Here is a 15,749-nt window from a genome sequence, read left to right on the forward strand (position 1 = left end):
TGTACAGCATGTCACATAGTAGAAGAATTTTGAGTCATTTATTTCCCTCAAACTCAACTCACAACAAACTTGAAGCAACTGAATGAAATGCTACAGTGTACTGTTAAACCAAGCGGTGACAACAACAGTCATACAACAACATACTGTGTGTGAGACTGACTCAGTGAACACCGTTTGTTTCTTTTAGAACACAGGAGCTGTATCTTTAGGTATCCTTTGGAAACAAACATAGCTGTCGTTTACTCTATGTCCACACATCATAACCTCTGACCCCGACCCTTTCAGCTGAGCAGCATACATGGATGAGGAAGGAAACAGGACAGGGTTGGTGACAGACACCAAAAAGGTGGAAGACACCAAATATACACAAAGACATGCACACAGTCCCACACATATTGCAGAGTGGATAAGGAAGGGGATCGGGTTAGTAGTCAAGGATAGCCAACAGATGGTGCATGATTGAGCCAGTACAATAGAGAGCCTGAGAGTGCCACAGGCCAAAGTTAACTGGACACACTCACACGGTATCATGATCAGTCCCAATGTGTTTGCACATTAATAATAGTGTCACTTATTTTTCTCCCTGTTCTACATGTTTTGGTGAATACTGTTAGCAGTCCACAGATGGTGGGATAATTGGTGTTGTGGAATGCAGCTGTGAACACTTGTTCCACTGTCAAGGTGCTGAAGCAAAAGGTGTCTCATTTCTTTGTTAATTGCACACAATGCTCACGTAGCTAGTGGCATTTGTGTTGCCCCCTTACCCTGGCCAACACACATTTTAGATAAAGTTACAATAACAATTTACAGACAATTAGCACATTAAGATTAGCTGGCTGCCTGCAGATGTGTAGGTATGCTGACGGTAATGAGAGGGGTGATCTACTACCTTCTGAATTACAACAGTGCGGTGATCATGCAGACAGAGAGGTGTGAAGCAGCACCCATGTTAGGGAGAATTAGTGAAGCCTCAATCCCATTAGCATGCTGTTAGTCCTTACTTTGTTTGCTCTGATTAGACAAACGAGAAGTGAAATCCGTTGTTTAGAGGAGTAGGGGGAGGTGCCTGAGAGACAGGAGGAAGAGGAGGAGGCAGTGGAGGAGGAGGAGGAGGTGGAGGGACTGTGGGGATGTTAGGGTGCAGTGGTACTACTGGGAAGTAGATACAGAAGAAGAAGAAGAAGACAGAGAGGAAGAGGAGAACAGGATATTAGTCACATTAGGAGCAGCACTGACAAATCCAAAGGCAGTATTGTGTTCGAGACCACCTAAAGGCAGTATTGTGTTCGAGACCACCTAAAGGCAGTATTGTGTTCGAGACCACCTAAAGGCAGTATTGTGTTCGAGACCACCTAAAGGCAGTATTGTGTTCCAGACCACCTAAAGGCAGTATTGTGTTCCAGACCACCTAAAGGCAGTATTGTGTTCGAGACCACCTAAAGGCAGTATTGTGTTCGAGACCACCTAAAGGCAGTATTGTGTTCGAGACCACCTAAAGGCAGTATTGTGTTCGAGACCACCTAAAGCGAGACCGATTCAAAACCAAGACTTGGGAGGGGGGCGACCAGAAAAATGTGATTTGAATTCAAGAACATGATTGTAATTGTGTCAAATCGCAACCATAATTGTCCAGTATTTCTGTGTTGAAATTTCAGAATAACATATGGATGGTGTGGACATTCAGAATGGTGACAATATGCTGCTGAGGAAAACAGAGAGACACTCCACTAATTATCCCTTACCCAAACAGGTCTGTAATAGATACAAAGACAAAATATTCAGTATTACATCTTCGTCAACAATACTACAACACAGGGACAAAACTGAGACACCCCACATGTGGTCTCCAGACTGGTCACTGTGTTGTAGTATTTGAGACCAGTCTGGAGACCACATGTTGGGTGTCTCAGTCTTGTCACTGTGTTGTAGTATTTGAGACAAGACTGTGGTCTCCAGACTGGTCTCAAATACTACAACACAGGGACAGGGGCTGGCTGGGGCCACTCCCACCATGCCCAATAACACACAAGACACTAATCCAACTTGAACACTAAACATACCTTATAGTAAAACACAACACAATAGAAGATGTCACTTCAATCAATTATCATGTAGCTGCATGTCAATAAAATGCCCATGTTTATTTCTGAATTATACATAATCCTATTGAAAGAAGTTTCTTTCAATGGGATTATGTAGAAGTTTCTTTCAATTCAGGGATTTGAAAAGTGCACCCACACACCTTCCTTTTATACCAAAGAGTTGGAAAAAACCCCATTGATTTGGTCTGACGAGATGCCTCGTGTGATGTATTCTGACATTTCTCTATGCTGGAAAGATTGTTAGAATTGTTGACTCTGCTCTTCTGTGCATATTAAGCTCCATCACATCCTGACGCTTGAGTGTAAGTCTGTGTGACAGAGAGAGAGAAGAGAAAGAGAAGAGTGAGAGAAAGAAAGAGAACGAGAGAGGAGGAGAGAGAGAGACGCAACTCATCTAAAGGGCTGCTACTGATGATGCTACTGGAAGAGTGAACCTGCCTGCTGCAAGGTAAAGATGAAAAGTGATCTGGGTGTCTTTTATGAGGGTTCAGAACCGTGTTCAAAGAGCCAGCTACGGGAGGATGCAGTTGAGAGCCTGAGCACAGACTTACTGGGTCATTGATCAGCCTCACAAAATATCCTCATCAAGAGAATCCTCCCAGTCTGAAAGATTAGACACGGATCGCAATTATCTCTGTCTTTACTCATAAGGCCCACACTTATAAGAAATAATATTGAGTTATTAGGAGATGAACGGCCTGATAGCCCGGCTTTGCACCTTTCCCCTCCCCTCCTCCATCATCCACAGAGCACTCTTGAAAGCGAGCTACCCTCTGTTTATCCCGTCTTCAGCTATCCAGAGGATGTCAATGTGATGCAAGGTAGATTTTACTGATATTGTCAGACACATACTTGAAAGATAATAATTTCTGAAAGTGTTTGGCCCTGACATGACGAACATCCACACAAGAGCGTCAGTCTCTTAGAATCTGTGCATGAACCAAAAAGGGGAGGACTAGGTACTCAATCATAAGTATAGTTATTGGAAATGACACATGATTGGCAGAAGTTCTACCACCAAGTTCAGTTCCGTTCATGTTTGAAGAGTGAAGACTAAAACATCATGTGGAAGTTTGTAGTGAGAAGATGACCAGTTATTCAGAACATTCATGCATGTCTATCAACACCTTCTACAAAATATAATTTGACGTTTGGAAATGTTGGAAACCTTTTATGTATACAAATTCAAAGAAGAGTCACAGAGCATCAAACAGTCCTTTTCTTTTATCCCATGCAGTCATGACTTTCTCCCAGCCTCTGATACATTAGTATTGGTATTACTGCAGACTAGATGCAGAGTGTGTGTTGGTATTACTACAGACCTGGTGCAGGTATTACTACAGACCTGGTGCAGAGTGTGTGTTGGTATTACTGCAGACTAGATGCAGAGTGTGTGTTGGTATTACTACAGACCTGGTGCAGAGTGTGTGTTGGTATTACTACAGACCTGGTGCAGAGTGTGTGTTGGTATTACTACAGACCTGGTGCAGAGTGTGTGTTGGTATTACTGCAGACCTGGTGCAGAGTGTGTGTTGGTATTACTGCAGACTAGATGCAGAGTGTGTGTTGGTATTACTACAGACCTGGTGCAGAGTGTGTGTTGGTATTACTGCAGACCTGGTGCAGAGTGTGTGTTGGTATTACTGCAGACTGGTGCAGAGTGTGTGTTGGTAGACCTTAGAGTGTGTGTTGGTATTACTGCAGACCTGGTGCAGAGTGTGTGTTGGTATTATTACAGACCTGGTGCAGAGTGTGTGTTGGTATTACTGCAGACCTGGTGCAGAGTGTGTGTTGGTATTACTGCAGACTAGATGCAGAGTGGTGTTGGTATTACAGACCTGGTGCTGAGTGTGTGTTGGTATTACTGCAGACCTGGTGCAGAGTGTGTGTTGGTATTACTGCAGACCTGGTGCAGAGTGTGTGTTGGTATTACTGCAGACCTGGTGCAGAGTGTGTGGTTTACTGCAGACCTGGTGCAGAGTGTGTTGGTATTACTGCAGACCTGGTGCAGAGTGTGTGTTGGTATTACTGCAGACCTGGTGCAGAGTGTGTGTTGGTATTACTGCAGACCTGGTGCAGAGTGTGTGTTGGTATTACTACAGACCTGGTGCAGAGTGTGTGTTGGTATTACTACAGACCTGGTGCAGAGTGTGTGTTGGTATTACTACAGACCTGGTGCAGAGTATGTGTTGGTATTACTACAGACCTGGTGCAGAGTGTGTGTTGGTATTACTACAGACCTGGTGCAGAGTGTGTGTTGGTATTACTACAGACCTGGTACAGAGTGTGTGTTGGTATTACTGCAGACCTGGTGCAGAGTGTGTGTTGGTATTACTGCAGACCTGGTGCAGAGTGTGTGTTGGTATTACTACAGACCGTGTATTGGTATTACCGCAGACTAGATGCAGAGTGTGTGTTGGTATTACTACAGACCTGGTGCAGAGTGTGTGTGGTATTACTGCAGACTAGATGCAGAGTGTGTGTTGGTATTACTGCAGACTAGATGCAGAGTGTGTGTTGGTATTACTGCAGACTAGATGCAGAGTGTGTGTTGGTATTACTGCAGACTAGATGCAGAGTGTGTGTTGGTATTACTGCAGACTAGATGCAGAGTGTGTGTTGGTATTACTACAGACCTGGTGCAGAGTGTGTGTTGGTATTACTACAGACCTGGTGCAGAGTGTGTGTTGGTATTACTACAGACCTGGTGCAGAGTGTGTGTTGGTATTACTACAGACCTGGTGCAGAGTGTGTGTTGGTATTACTGCAGACTAGATGCAGAGTGTGTGTTGGTATTACTACAGACCTGGTGCAGAGTGTGTGTTGGTATTACTACAGACCTGGTGCAGAGTGTGTGTTGGTATTACTACAGACCTGGTGCAGAGTGTGTGTTGGTATTACTGCAGACCTGGTGCAGAGTGTGTGTTGGTATTACTGCAGACCTGGTGCAGAGTGTGTGTTGGTATTACTGCAGACCTGGTGCAGAGTGTGTGTTGGTATTATTACAGACCTGGTGCAGAGTGTGTGTTGGTATTACTGCAGACCTGGTGCAGAGTGTGTGTTGGTATTACTGCAGACTAGATGCAGAGTGTGTGTTGGTATTACTACAGACCTGGTGCAGAGTGTGTGTTGGTATTACTGCAGACCTGGTGCAGAGTGTGTGTTGGTATTACTGCAGACCTGGTGCAGAGTGTGTGTTGGTATTACTGCAGACCTGGTGCAGAGTGTGTGTTGGTATTACTGCAGACCTGGTGCAGAGTGTGTGTTGGTATTACTGCAGACCTGGTGCAGAGTGTGTGTTGGTATTACTGCAGACCTGGTGCAGAGTGTGTGTTGGTATTACTGCAGACCTGTGTGTGTTTGGTATTACTACAGACCTGGTGCAGAGTGTGTGTTGGTATTACTACAGACCTGGTGCAGAGTGTGTGTTGGTATTACTACAGACCTGGTGCAGAGTATGTGTTGGTATTACTACAGACCTGGTGCAGAGTGTGTGTTGGTATTACTACAGACCTGGTGCAGAGTGTGTGTTGGTATTACTGCAGACCTGGTGCAGAGTGTGTGTTGGTATTACTGCAGACCTGGTGCAGAGTGTGTGTTGGTATTACTACAGACCGTGTATTGGTATTACCGCAGACTAGATGCAGAGTGTGTGTTGGTATTACTACAGACCTGGTGCAGAGTGTGTGTTGGTATTACTGCAGACTAGATGCAGAGTGTGTGTTGGTATTACTGCAGACTAGATGCAGAGTGTGTGCTGGTATTACTGCAGACTAGATGCAGAGTGTGTGTTGGTATTACTGCAGACTAGATGCAGAGTGTGTGTTGGTATTACTGCAGACTAGATGCAGAGTGTGTGTTGGTATTACTACAGACCTGGTGCAGAGTGTGTGTTGGTATTACTACAGACCTGGTGTTGTGTATTACTACAGACCTGGTGCAGAGTGTGGTTGGTATTACTACAGACCTGGTGCAGAGTGGTGTTGGTATTACTGCAGACTAGATGCAGAGTGTGTGTTGGTATTACTACAGACCTGGTGCAGAGTGTGTGTTGGTATTACTACAGACCTGGTGCAGAGTGTGTGTTGGTATTACTACAGACCTGGTGCAGAGTGTGTGTTGGTATTACTACAGACCTGGTGCAGAGTGTGTGTTGGTATTACTGCAGACCTGGTGCAGAGTGTGTGTTGGTATTACTGCAGACCTGGTGCAGAGTGTGTGTTGGTATTACTGCAGACCTGGTGCAGAGTGTGTGTTGGTATTACTGCAGACCTGGTGCAGAGTGTGTGTTGGTATTACTATAGACCTGGTGCAGAGTGTGTGTTGGTATTACTATAGACCTGGTGCAGAGTGTGTGTTGGTATTACTGCAGACTAGATGCAGAGTGTGTGTTGGTATTACTGCAGACTAGATGCAGAGTGTGTGTTGGTATTACTGCAGTGTGTCCGGTTGTGTGTGTTTGCATTACTGCAGAAAGTGTGTCCAGTTGTGTGTGTTGGTATTACTGCAGACAGTGTGTCCAGTTGTGTGTGTTGGTATTACTGCAGACAGTGTGTCTGGTTGTGTGTGTTGGTATTACTGCAGACAGTGTGTCCGGTTGTGTGTGTTGGTATTACTGCAGACAGTGTGTCTGGTTGTATGTGTTGGTATTACTGCAGAGAGTGTGTTCAGTTGTGTGTGTTGGTATTACTGCAGACAGTGTGTCCGGTTGTATGTGTTGGTATTACTGCAGAGAGTGTGTCCGGTTGTGTGTGTTGGTATTACTGCAGACAGTGTGTCCGGTTGTATGTGTTGGTATTACTGCAGAGAGTGTGTCCGGTTGTGTGTGTTGGTATTACTGCAGACAGTGTCTCCGGTTGTATGTGTTGTTATTACTGCAGAGAGTGTGTTCAGTTGTGTGTGTTGGTATTACTGCAGACAGTGTGACCGGTTGTATGTGTTGGTATTACTGCAGAGAGTAGGTCCGGTTGTATGCGTTGGTATTACTGCAGTGTGTCCCCTGGTGTGTGTTGGTATTACTGCAGAGTGTGTGTCCAGTTGTGTGTGTTGGTATTACTGCAGTGTGTCCAGTTGTGTGTGTTGGTATTACTGCAGTGTGTCCGGTTGTGTGTGTTGGTATTACTGCAGACAGTAGGTCCGGTTGTATGCGTTGGTATTACTGCAGTGTGTCCCCTGGTGTGTGTTGGTATTACTGCAGAGTGTGTGTCCAGTTGTGTGTGTTGGTATTACTGCAGACAGTGTGTCCGGTTGTGTGTGTTGGTATTACTGCAGACAGTGTGTCCGGTTGTGTGTGTTGGTATTACTGCAGACAGTGTGTCCAGTTGTATGTGTTGGTATTACTGCAGACAGTGTGTCCGGTTGTGTGTGTTGGTATTATTGCAGACAGTGTGTCCGGTTGTGTGTGTTGGTATTACTGCAGACAGTAGGTCCGGTTGTATGCGTTGGTATTACTGCAGTGTGTCCGGTTGGATGTGTTGGTATTACTGCAGACAGTGTGTCCAGTTGTGTGTGTTGGTATTACTGCAGACAGTGTGTCCGGTTGTGTGTGTTGGTATTACTGCAGACAGTGTGTCCAGTTGTGTGTGTTGGTATTACTGCAGACAGTGTGTCCGGTTGTGTGTGTTGGTATTACTGCAGACAGTGTGTCCAGTTGTGTGTGTTGGTATTACTGCAGACAGTGTGTCCAGTTGTGTGTGTTGGTATTACTGCAGACAGTGTGTCCAGTTGTGTGTGTTGTTATTACTGCAGACAGTGTGTCCAGTTGTGTGTGTTGGTATTACTGCAGAGAGTGTGTCCAGTTGTATGTGTTGGTATTACTGCAGACAGTGTGTCCAGTTGTGTGTGTTGGTATTACTGCAGACAGTGTGTCCAGTTGTGTGTGTTGTTATTACTGCAGAGAGTGTGTCCAGTTGTGTGTGTTGGTATTACTGCAGAGAGTGTGTCCAGTTGTGTGTGTTGGTATTACTGCAGACAGTGTGTCCAGTTGTGTGTGTTGTTATTACTGCAGACAGTGTGTCCAGTTGTGTGTGTTGGTATTACTGCAGACAGTGTGTCCAGTTGTGTGTGTTGGTATTACTGCAGACAGTGTGTCCGGTTGTGTGTGTTGGTATTATTGCAGACAGTGTGTCCGGTTGTGTGTGTTGGTATTACTGCAGACAGTAGGTCCGGTTGTATGCGTTGGTATTACTGCAGTGTGTCCGGTTGGATGTGTTGGTATTACTGCAGACAGTGTGTCCAGTTGTGTGTGTTGGTATTACTGCAGACAGTGTGTCCGGTTGTGTGTGTTGGTATTACTGCAGACAGTGTGTCCAGTTGTGTGTGTTGGTATTACTGCAGACAGTGTGTCCGGTTGTGTGTGTTGGTATTACTGCAGACAGTGTGTCCGGTTGTGTGTGTTGGTATTACTGCAGACAGTGTGTCCAGTTGTGTGTGTTGGTATTACTGCAGACAGTGTGTCCAGTTGTGTGTGTTGGTATTACTGCAGACAGTGTGTCCAGTTGTGTGTGTTGGTATTACTGCAGACAGTGTGTCCAGTTGTGTGTGTTGGTATTACTGCAGACAGTGTGTCCAGTTGTGTGTGTTGGTATTACTGCAGACAGTGTGTCCAGTTGTGTGTGTTGGTATTACTGCAGACAGTGTGTCCAGTTGTGTGTGTTGGTATTACTGCAGACAGTGTGTCCAGTTGTGTGTGTTGGTATTACTGCAGACAGTGTGTCCAGTTGTGTGTGTTGGTATTACTGCAGACAGTGTGTCCAGTTGTGTGTGTTGGTATTACTGCAGACAGTGTGTCCAGTTGTGTGTGTTGTTATTACTGCAGAGAGTGTGTCCAGTTGTGTGTGTTGGTATTACTGCAGAGAGTGTGTCCAGTTGTGTGTGTTGGTATTACTGCAGACAGTGTGTCCAGTTGTGTGTGTTGTTATTACTGCAGACAGTGTGTCCAGTTGTGTGTGTTGGTATTACTGCAGACAGTGTGTCCAGTTGTGTGTGTTGGTATTACTGCAGACAGTGTGTCCGGTTGTGTGTGTTGGTATTATTGCAGACAGTGTGTCCGGTTGTGTGTGTTGGTATTACTGCAGACAGTGTGTCCGGTTGTGTGTGTTGGTATTATTGCAGACAGTGTGTCCGGTTGGATGTGTTGGTATTACTGCAGACAGTGTGTCCAGTTGTGTGTGTTGGTATTACTGCAGACAGTGTGTCCGGTTGTGTGTGTTGGTATTACTGCAGACAGTGTGTCCAGTTGTGTGTGTTGGTATTACTGCAGACAGTGTGTCCGGTTGTGTGTGTTGGTATTACTGCAGACAGTGTGTCCGGTTGTGTGTGTTGGTATTACTGCAGACAGTGTGTCCAGTTGTGTGTGTTGGTATTACTGCAGACAGTGTGTCCAGTTGTGTGTGTTGGTATTACTGCAGACAGTGTGTCCAGTTGTGTGTGTTGGTATTACTGCAGACAGTGTGTCCGGTTGTGTGTGTTGGTATTACTGCAGACAGTGTGTCCGGTTGTGTGTGTTGGTATTACTGCAGACAGTGTGTCCAGTTGTGTGTGTTGGTATTACTGCAGACAGTGTGTCCAGTTGTGTGTGTTGGTATTACTGCAGACAGTGTGTCCAGTTGTGTGTGTTGGTATTACTGCAGTGTGTCCAGTTGTATGTGTTGGTATTACTGCAGACAGTGTGTCCAGTTGTGTGTGTTGTTATTACTGCAGAGAGTGTGTCCAGTTGTGTGTGTTGGTATTACTGCAGAGAGTGTGTCCAGTTGTATGTGTTGGTATTACTGCAGACAGTGTGTCCAGTTGTGTGTGTTGGTATTACTGCAGACAGTGTGTCCAGTTGTGTGTGTTGTTATTACTGCAGAGAGTGTGTCCAGTTGTGTGTGTTGGTATTACTGCAGAGAGTGTGTCCAGTTGTGTGTGTTGGTATTACTGCAGACAGTGTGTCCAGTTGTGTGTGTTGGTATTACTGCAGACAGTGTGTCCAGTTGTGTGTGTTGGTATTACTGCAGACAGTGTGTCCAGTTGTGTGTGTTGTTATTACTGCAGACAGTGTGTCCAGTTGTGTGTGTTGGTATTACTGCAGACAGTGTGTCCAGTTGTGTGTGTTGGTATTACTGCAGACAGTGTGTCCAGTTGTGTGTGTTGGTATTACTGCAGACAGTGTGTCCAGTTGTGTGTGTTGGTATTACTGCAGAGAGTGTGTCCAGTTGTGTGTGTTGGTATTACCTGCGACCTGCTTGCTCTTGAGGGAGGCCTCTGAGGCCAGGGCGTAAGACATGGTGATGATCCTCTCCTGATTCAGTAGGGCTGAGTCCAGACCCACCACTTCTGGCTGGTCCACCGCCACAGAGGGCCCCGCCAGGATCTGAACACTAATCACACGGACACACACACACCATTACACAATAAATTGAATGGCCTGTCAAACTGATCTTCCATATTGGCCCGGTGTGTAGTGGTGGTGCTGTAATATACCTGGACTTGGCCAGAATGTTCTTGATGCGCTCCATGTTGCGATGGCGAGCCTCCACCTCCTGAGGGCTGAGAGGTTCCTCAGGCTCTGGGTCTATGTAGCGCTCAGGGATTAACACCTTCTGAGGTTTGGCCAGCTACACACAGAGAAAAACACACAGTAGAGGTTTCCTACTAACAGCTATTCAACTCTAGTACCATTACTGTAGGGATTAGGGAATATAACCATTGAAGCTGAAAACAAGTCTATTCAATTGTTTAAACAACATTGTGACAGTACTAAGTCCTTAATGAAATGTTAAAGTGACCAGCTCTGACTTGGTGAGGTTTGATGGTGGAGGTGGTGAGGGTCAGGTTGTACCTCTCGGCTGAGGTCCAGGTCATAGTCCAGCGTCTCCAGATCCACCTCCTGGGTAAGTGTGGACGTGGCTGTAGAGCGGAGGGTCAGCCACTCATCTGACTGGCACCGAGGTCTATCACTGTGCTCTGCTGGACACTCCTCACCCTGGACTACGCCCCGCGCCTCCTCCCCCTGCACAGCCCGTTCCAGCAACTGCAGGTCAAACTCCTGCTCTCGCCTCCACTGGAGGAGGAGGGGTAGACAGACATGACAGTTACACACAAACACTACTGCTTCACAGACACAACAGTTATACACCAACACAACCATACTGCTGCTTCACAGACAACAGTTATACACCAACACAACCATACTGCTGCTTCACAGACAACAGTTACACACCAACACAACCATACTGCTGCTTCACAGACAACAGTTATACACCAACACAACCATACTGCTGCTTCACAGACAACAGTTATACACCAACACAACCATACTGCTGCTTCACAGACAACAGTTATACACCAACACAACCATACTGCTGCTTCACAGACAGAACAGTTACACACCGAAACAACCATACTGCTGCTTCAGACACAACAGTTACACACCAAAACAACCATACTACTGCTTCACAAACACAACAGTTACACACCAACACAACCATACTTCTGCTTCCCAGACAACAGTTACACACCAAAACAACCATACTACTGCTTCACAAACACAACAGTTACACACCAACACAACCATACTTCTGCTTCCCAGACAACAGTTACACACCAACACAACCATACTGCTGCTTCACAGACACAACAGTTATACACCAACGCAACCATACTGCTGCTTCACAGACACAACAGTTACACACCAACCCATATTGCTGCTTCACAGACACAACAGTTACACACCAACGCAACCATACTGCTGCTTCACAGACACAACAGTTACACACCAACACAACCATACTGCTGCTTCACAGACACAACAGTTACACACCAACACAACCATACTGCTGCTTCACAGACACAACAGTTACACACCAACACAACCATACTGCTGCTTCACAGACACAACAGTTACACACCAACGCAACCATATTGCTGCTTCACAGACACAACAGTTACACACCAACAGTTAACCATATTGCTGCTTCACAGACACAACAGTTACACACCAACGCAACCATATTGCTGCTTCACAGACACAACAGTTACACACCAACACAACCATATTGCTGCTTCACAGACACAACAGTTACACACCAACGTTACACACCAACACAACCATATTGCTGCTTCACAGACACAACAGTTACACACCAACGCAACCATATTGCTGCTTCACAGACACAACAGTTACACACCAACACAACCATATTGCTGCTTCACAGACACAACAGTTACACACCAACGCAACCATATTGCTGCTTCACAGACACAACAGTTACACACCAACACAACCATATTGCTGCTTCACAGACACAACAGTTACACACCAACACAACCATACTGCTGCTTCAGACACAACAGTGATACACCAAAACAACCACATTATTAGTCCCCTTTCCAACTGTTGACTCAGGATTTGTTGCTACAATTTCATGGCAACATCCAGTGTGAGACTCTACAGACATTGGTGTGTTCTCCTCTGTAGCTATACTGTATATTGTGCATTTTCCCTTAAATATATATATATATTTTCTGTGTGTTTTCCATTCAAACATACATACATACAATGGCATACAATATGACAAATGCAACACTATTCTCCACAGGCAAAACCACCAGCGTGTACAGGACTGTTGATAGGGGTGCGGTACGAGTGCTAAGCTCTCAGACCACAGCATGTATCACTCTACTTGTGCAGTCAGTGATTAGGGAGAAGATGAGGAGGAGAGAGTGATCCATCTAGCTACATCCATTTACATGTACATATTGGTCCCAGGCATCATTGTGCTTACTAGACAAAAATAAAAATGCCCACTGCAGTAAATACCACAAATACATATTTAATAGACATGCAATGAAGAAAAAACACATGGCAAGCATGCATTATTATGAAAACGTGTGTTTATTTCTTATTTGCAAACGGGAGAGAGTTTAGTGATCCTCCATTTGCAGATCAACAGAGAAATAATATGCTGACTTGAGTTCTGATACGACTGTAAATGATTGGCACAATGGATACATGTACTTTACATTAGGCCTTGCTGTATGTAGAGTCCGTTAACGAGGAGAGATACGTGGTGGTAAGATCCACAAGTCACCACAATCAGAACTACATTCACACTGCTAAAGTCACGCCGTAGAAGCTTTAACTCACGTACAAAGACTAAACGACTAAATGGGATGTTCCGGTTGGAGCGAGTGGTCGCATCTGCACGTCGCTCCAACGGGTAGTATAACTTTTTCATTATATTTCATTATATCACAACGGTTTGATTTGTCTTATCTTAGCAATTTCTTCTCAGCTAGCTACATAGCCGTCTTTGTATCAAAGATAATTGCGTAATTATCGTATTTCGCCGTCCTAACGTAGTCTTCACTAGCCAGCTAGCTAACGTCCACTGATTAGCTGCACTGGAGAAACTATTACACTCAACTGAACGACTTGATTAGTTTAGTGTTAGCTAGCTACATAGCTGTCTTTGCTGTCTTCGTATCATCGTATCCAAGATAATTGTGTTGTTTAGGTTTAGAGTGTGTAGTCTTAGAGTGATTATCTTAATTTACCGAGGTTAGCTAGCCAGCTATTTGTCGTCCTTAATGTAGGTGACTCTGCTAGCTAGCCAACAGCTAGCCAACGTCTTCTGTATAGAACTCAACTACCCGGTCGCACTCACAGGTAGTATCACATTTTCACTTCATTTCATTACAGTACAACGGTTTGATTTGTTTGATCGTAGCTTACTTAGCTAGCTACATAGCCGTCTTTGTATCAAAGATAATTGTGTAGTCTAGAGCGATTTTCTAGGTTCGCTAGCCATCTATTGTCGTTCTTTTAACGCAACGTAACGTAAACAACACTGCTAGCTAGCCTGCTAGCCCCCGAATAGCAACACTGCAGAAACTATTACACTCAACGGAACGACTTGATTAGTGTAGTGTCAACAACGCACCCACTGCCAGCTGGCCTACTTCAGCAGTACTGTATCATTTTAATCATTTTAGTCAATAAGATTCTTGCTACGTAGCTTAACTTTCTGAACATTCGAGACGTGTAGTCCACTTGTCATTCCAATCTCCTTTGCATTAGCGTAGTCTTCTGTAGCCTGTCAACTATGTGTCTGTTTATCCCTGTTCTCTCCTCTCTGCACAGACCATACAAACGCTCCTCACCGCGTGGCCGCGGCCACCCTACTCTAGTGGTCCCAGCGCGCACGACCCACGTGGAGTTCCAGGTCTCCGGTAGCCTCTGGAACTGCCAATCTGCGGTCAACAAGGCAGAGTTCATCTCAGCCTATGCCTCCCTCCCAGTCCCTCGACTTCTTGGCACTGACGGAAACATGGATCACCACAGACAACACTGCTACTCCTACTGCTCTCTCTTCGTCCGCCCACGTGTTCTCGCACACCCCGAGAGCGTCTGGTCAGCGGGGTGGTGGCACCGGGATCCTCATCTCTCCCAAGTGGTCATTCTCTCTTTCTCCCCTTACCCATCTGTCTATCGCCTCCTTTGAATTCCATGCTGTCACAGTTACTAGCCCTTTCAAGCTTAACATCCTTATCATTTATCGCCCTCCAGGTTCCCTCGGAGAGTTCATCAATGGGCTTGATGCCTTGATAAGCTCCTTTCCTGACGACGGCTCACCTCTCACAGTTCTGGGCGACTTTAACCTCCCCACGTCTACCTTTGACTCTTTCCTCTCTGCCTCCTTCTTTCCACTCCTCTCCTCTTTTGACCTCACCCTCTCACCTTCCCCCCTACTCACAAGGCAGGCAATACGCTCGACCTCATCTTTACTAGATGCTGTTCTTCCACTAACCTCATTGCAACTCCCCTCCAAGTCTCCGACCACTGCCTTGTATCCTTTTCCCTCTCGCTCTCATCCAACACCTCCCACACTGCCCCTACTCGGATGGTATCGCGCCGTCCCAACCTTCGCTCTCTCTCCCCCGCTACTCTCTCCTCTTCCATCCTATCATCTCTTCCCTCCGCTCAAACCTTCTCCCACCTATCTCCTGATTCTGCCTCCTCAACCCTCCTCTCCTCCCTCTCTGCATCCCTTGACTCTCTATGTCCCCTATCCTCCAGGCCGGCTCGGTCCTCCTCCCGCTCCGTGGCTCGATGACTCATTGCGAGCTCACAGAACAGGGCTCCGGGCAGCCGAGCGGAAATGGAGGAAAACTTCGCCTCCCTGCGGACCTGGCATCCTTTCACTCCCTCCTCTCTACATTCTCCTCCTCTGTCTCTGCTGCTAAAGCCACTTTCTACCACGCTAAATTCCAAGCATCTGCCTCTAACCCTAGGAAGCTCTTTGCCACCTTCTCCTCCCTCCTGAATCCTCCGCCCCCTCCCCCCCTCCTCCCTCTCTGCAGATGACTTCGTCAACCATTTTGAAAAGAAGGTCGACGACATCCGATCCTCGTTTGCTAAGTCAAACGACACCGCTGGTTCTGCTCACACTGCCCTACCCTGTGCTCTGACCTCTTTCTCCCCTCTCTCTCCAGATGAAATCTCGCGTCTTGTGACGGCCGGCCGCCCAACAACCTGCCCGCTTGACCCTATCCCCTCCTCTCTTCTCCAGACCATTTCCGGAGACCTTCTCCCTTACCTCACCTCGCTCATCAACTCATCCCTGACCGTTGGCTACGTCCCTTCCGTCTTCAAGAGAGCGAGAG

At 46.2% G+C, this 15,749-nt stretch overlaps 1 protein-coding gene across 1 annotated transcript in view; it reads right to left on the reverse strand.

Annotated features, from left to right (window-relative positions):
• LOC124035617 (pleckstrin homology domain-containing family A member 7-like) overlaps positions 1 to 15,749 on the reverse strand; it is a 157,141-nt gene that overhangs the window by 1,233 nt on the left and 140,159 nt on the right. The window contains 3 exon segments of the mRNA XM_046349157.1: positions 10,317 to 10,462; positions 10,566 to 10,699; positions 10,924 to 11,145. Of these exon segments, the coding sequence (XP_046205113.1) occupies positions 10,317 to 10,462; positions 10,566 to 10,699; positions 10,924 to 11,145 (502 nt within the window).

The sequence above is a fragment of the Oncorhynchus gorbuscha genome, linkage group LG05 (genome assembly GCF_021184085.1).
Source record: "Oncorhynchus gorbuscha isolate QuinsamMale2020 ecotype Even-year linkage group LG05, OgorEven_v1.0, whole genome shotgun sequence".
NCBI classification, from domain to species: domain Eukaryota; kingdom Metazoa; phylum Chordata; class Actinopteri; order Salmoniformes; family Salmonidae; genus Oncorhynchus; species Oncorhynchus gorbuscha.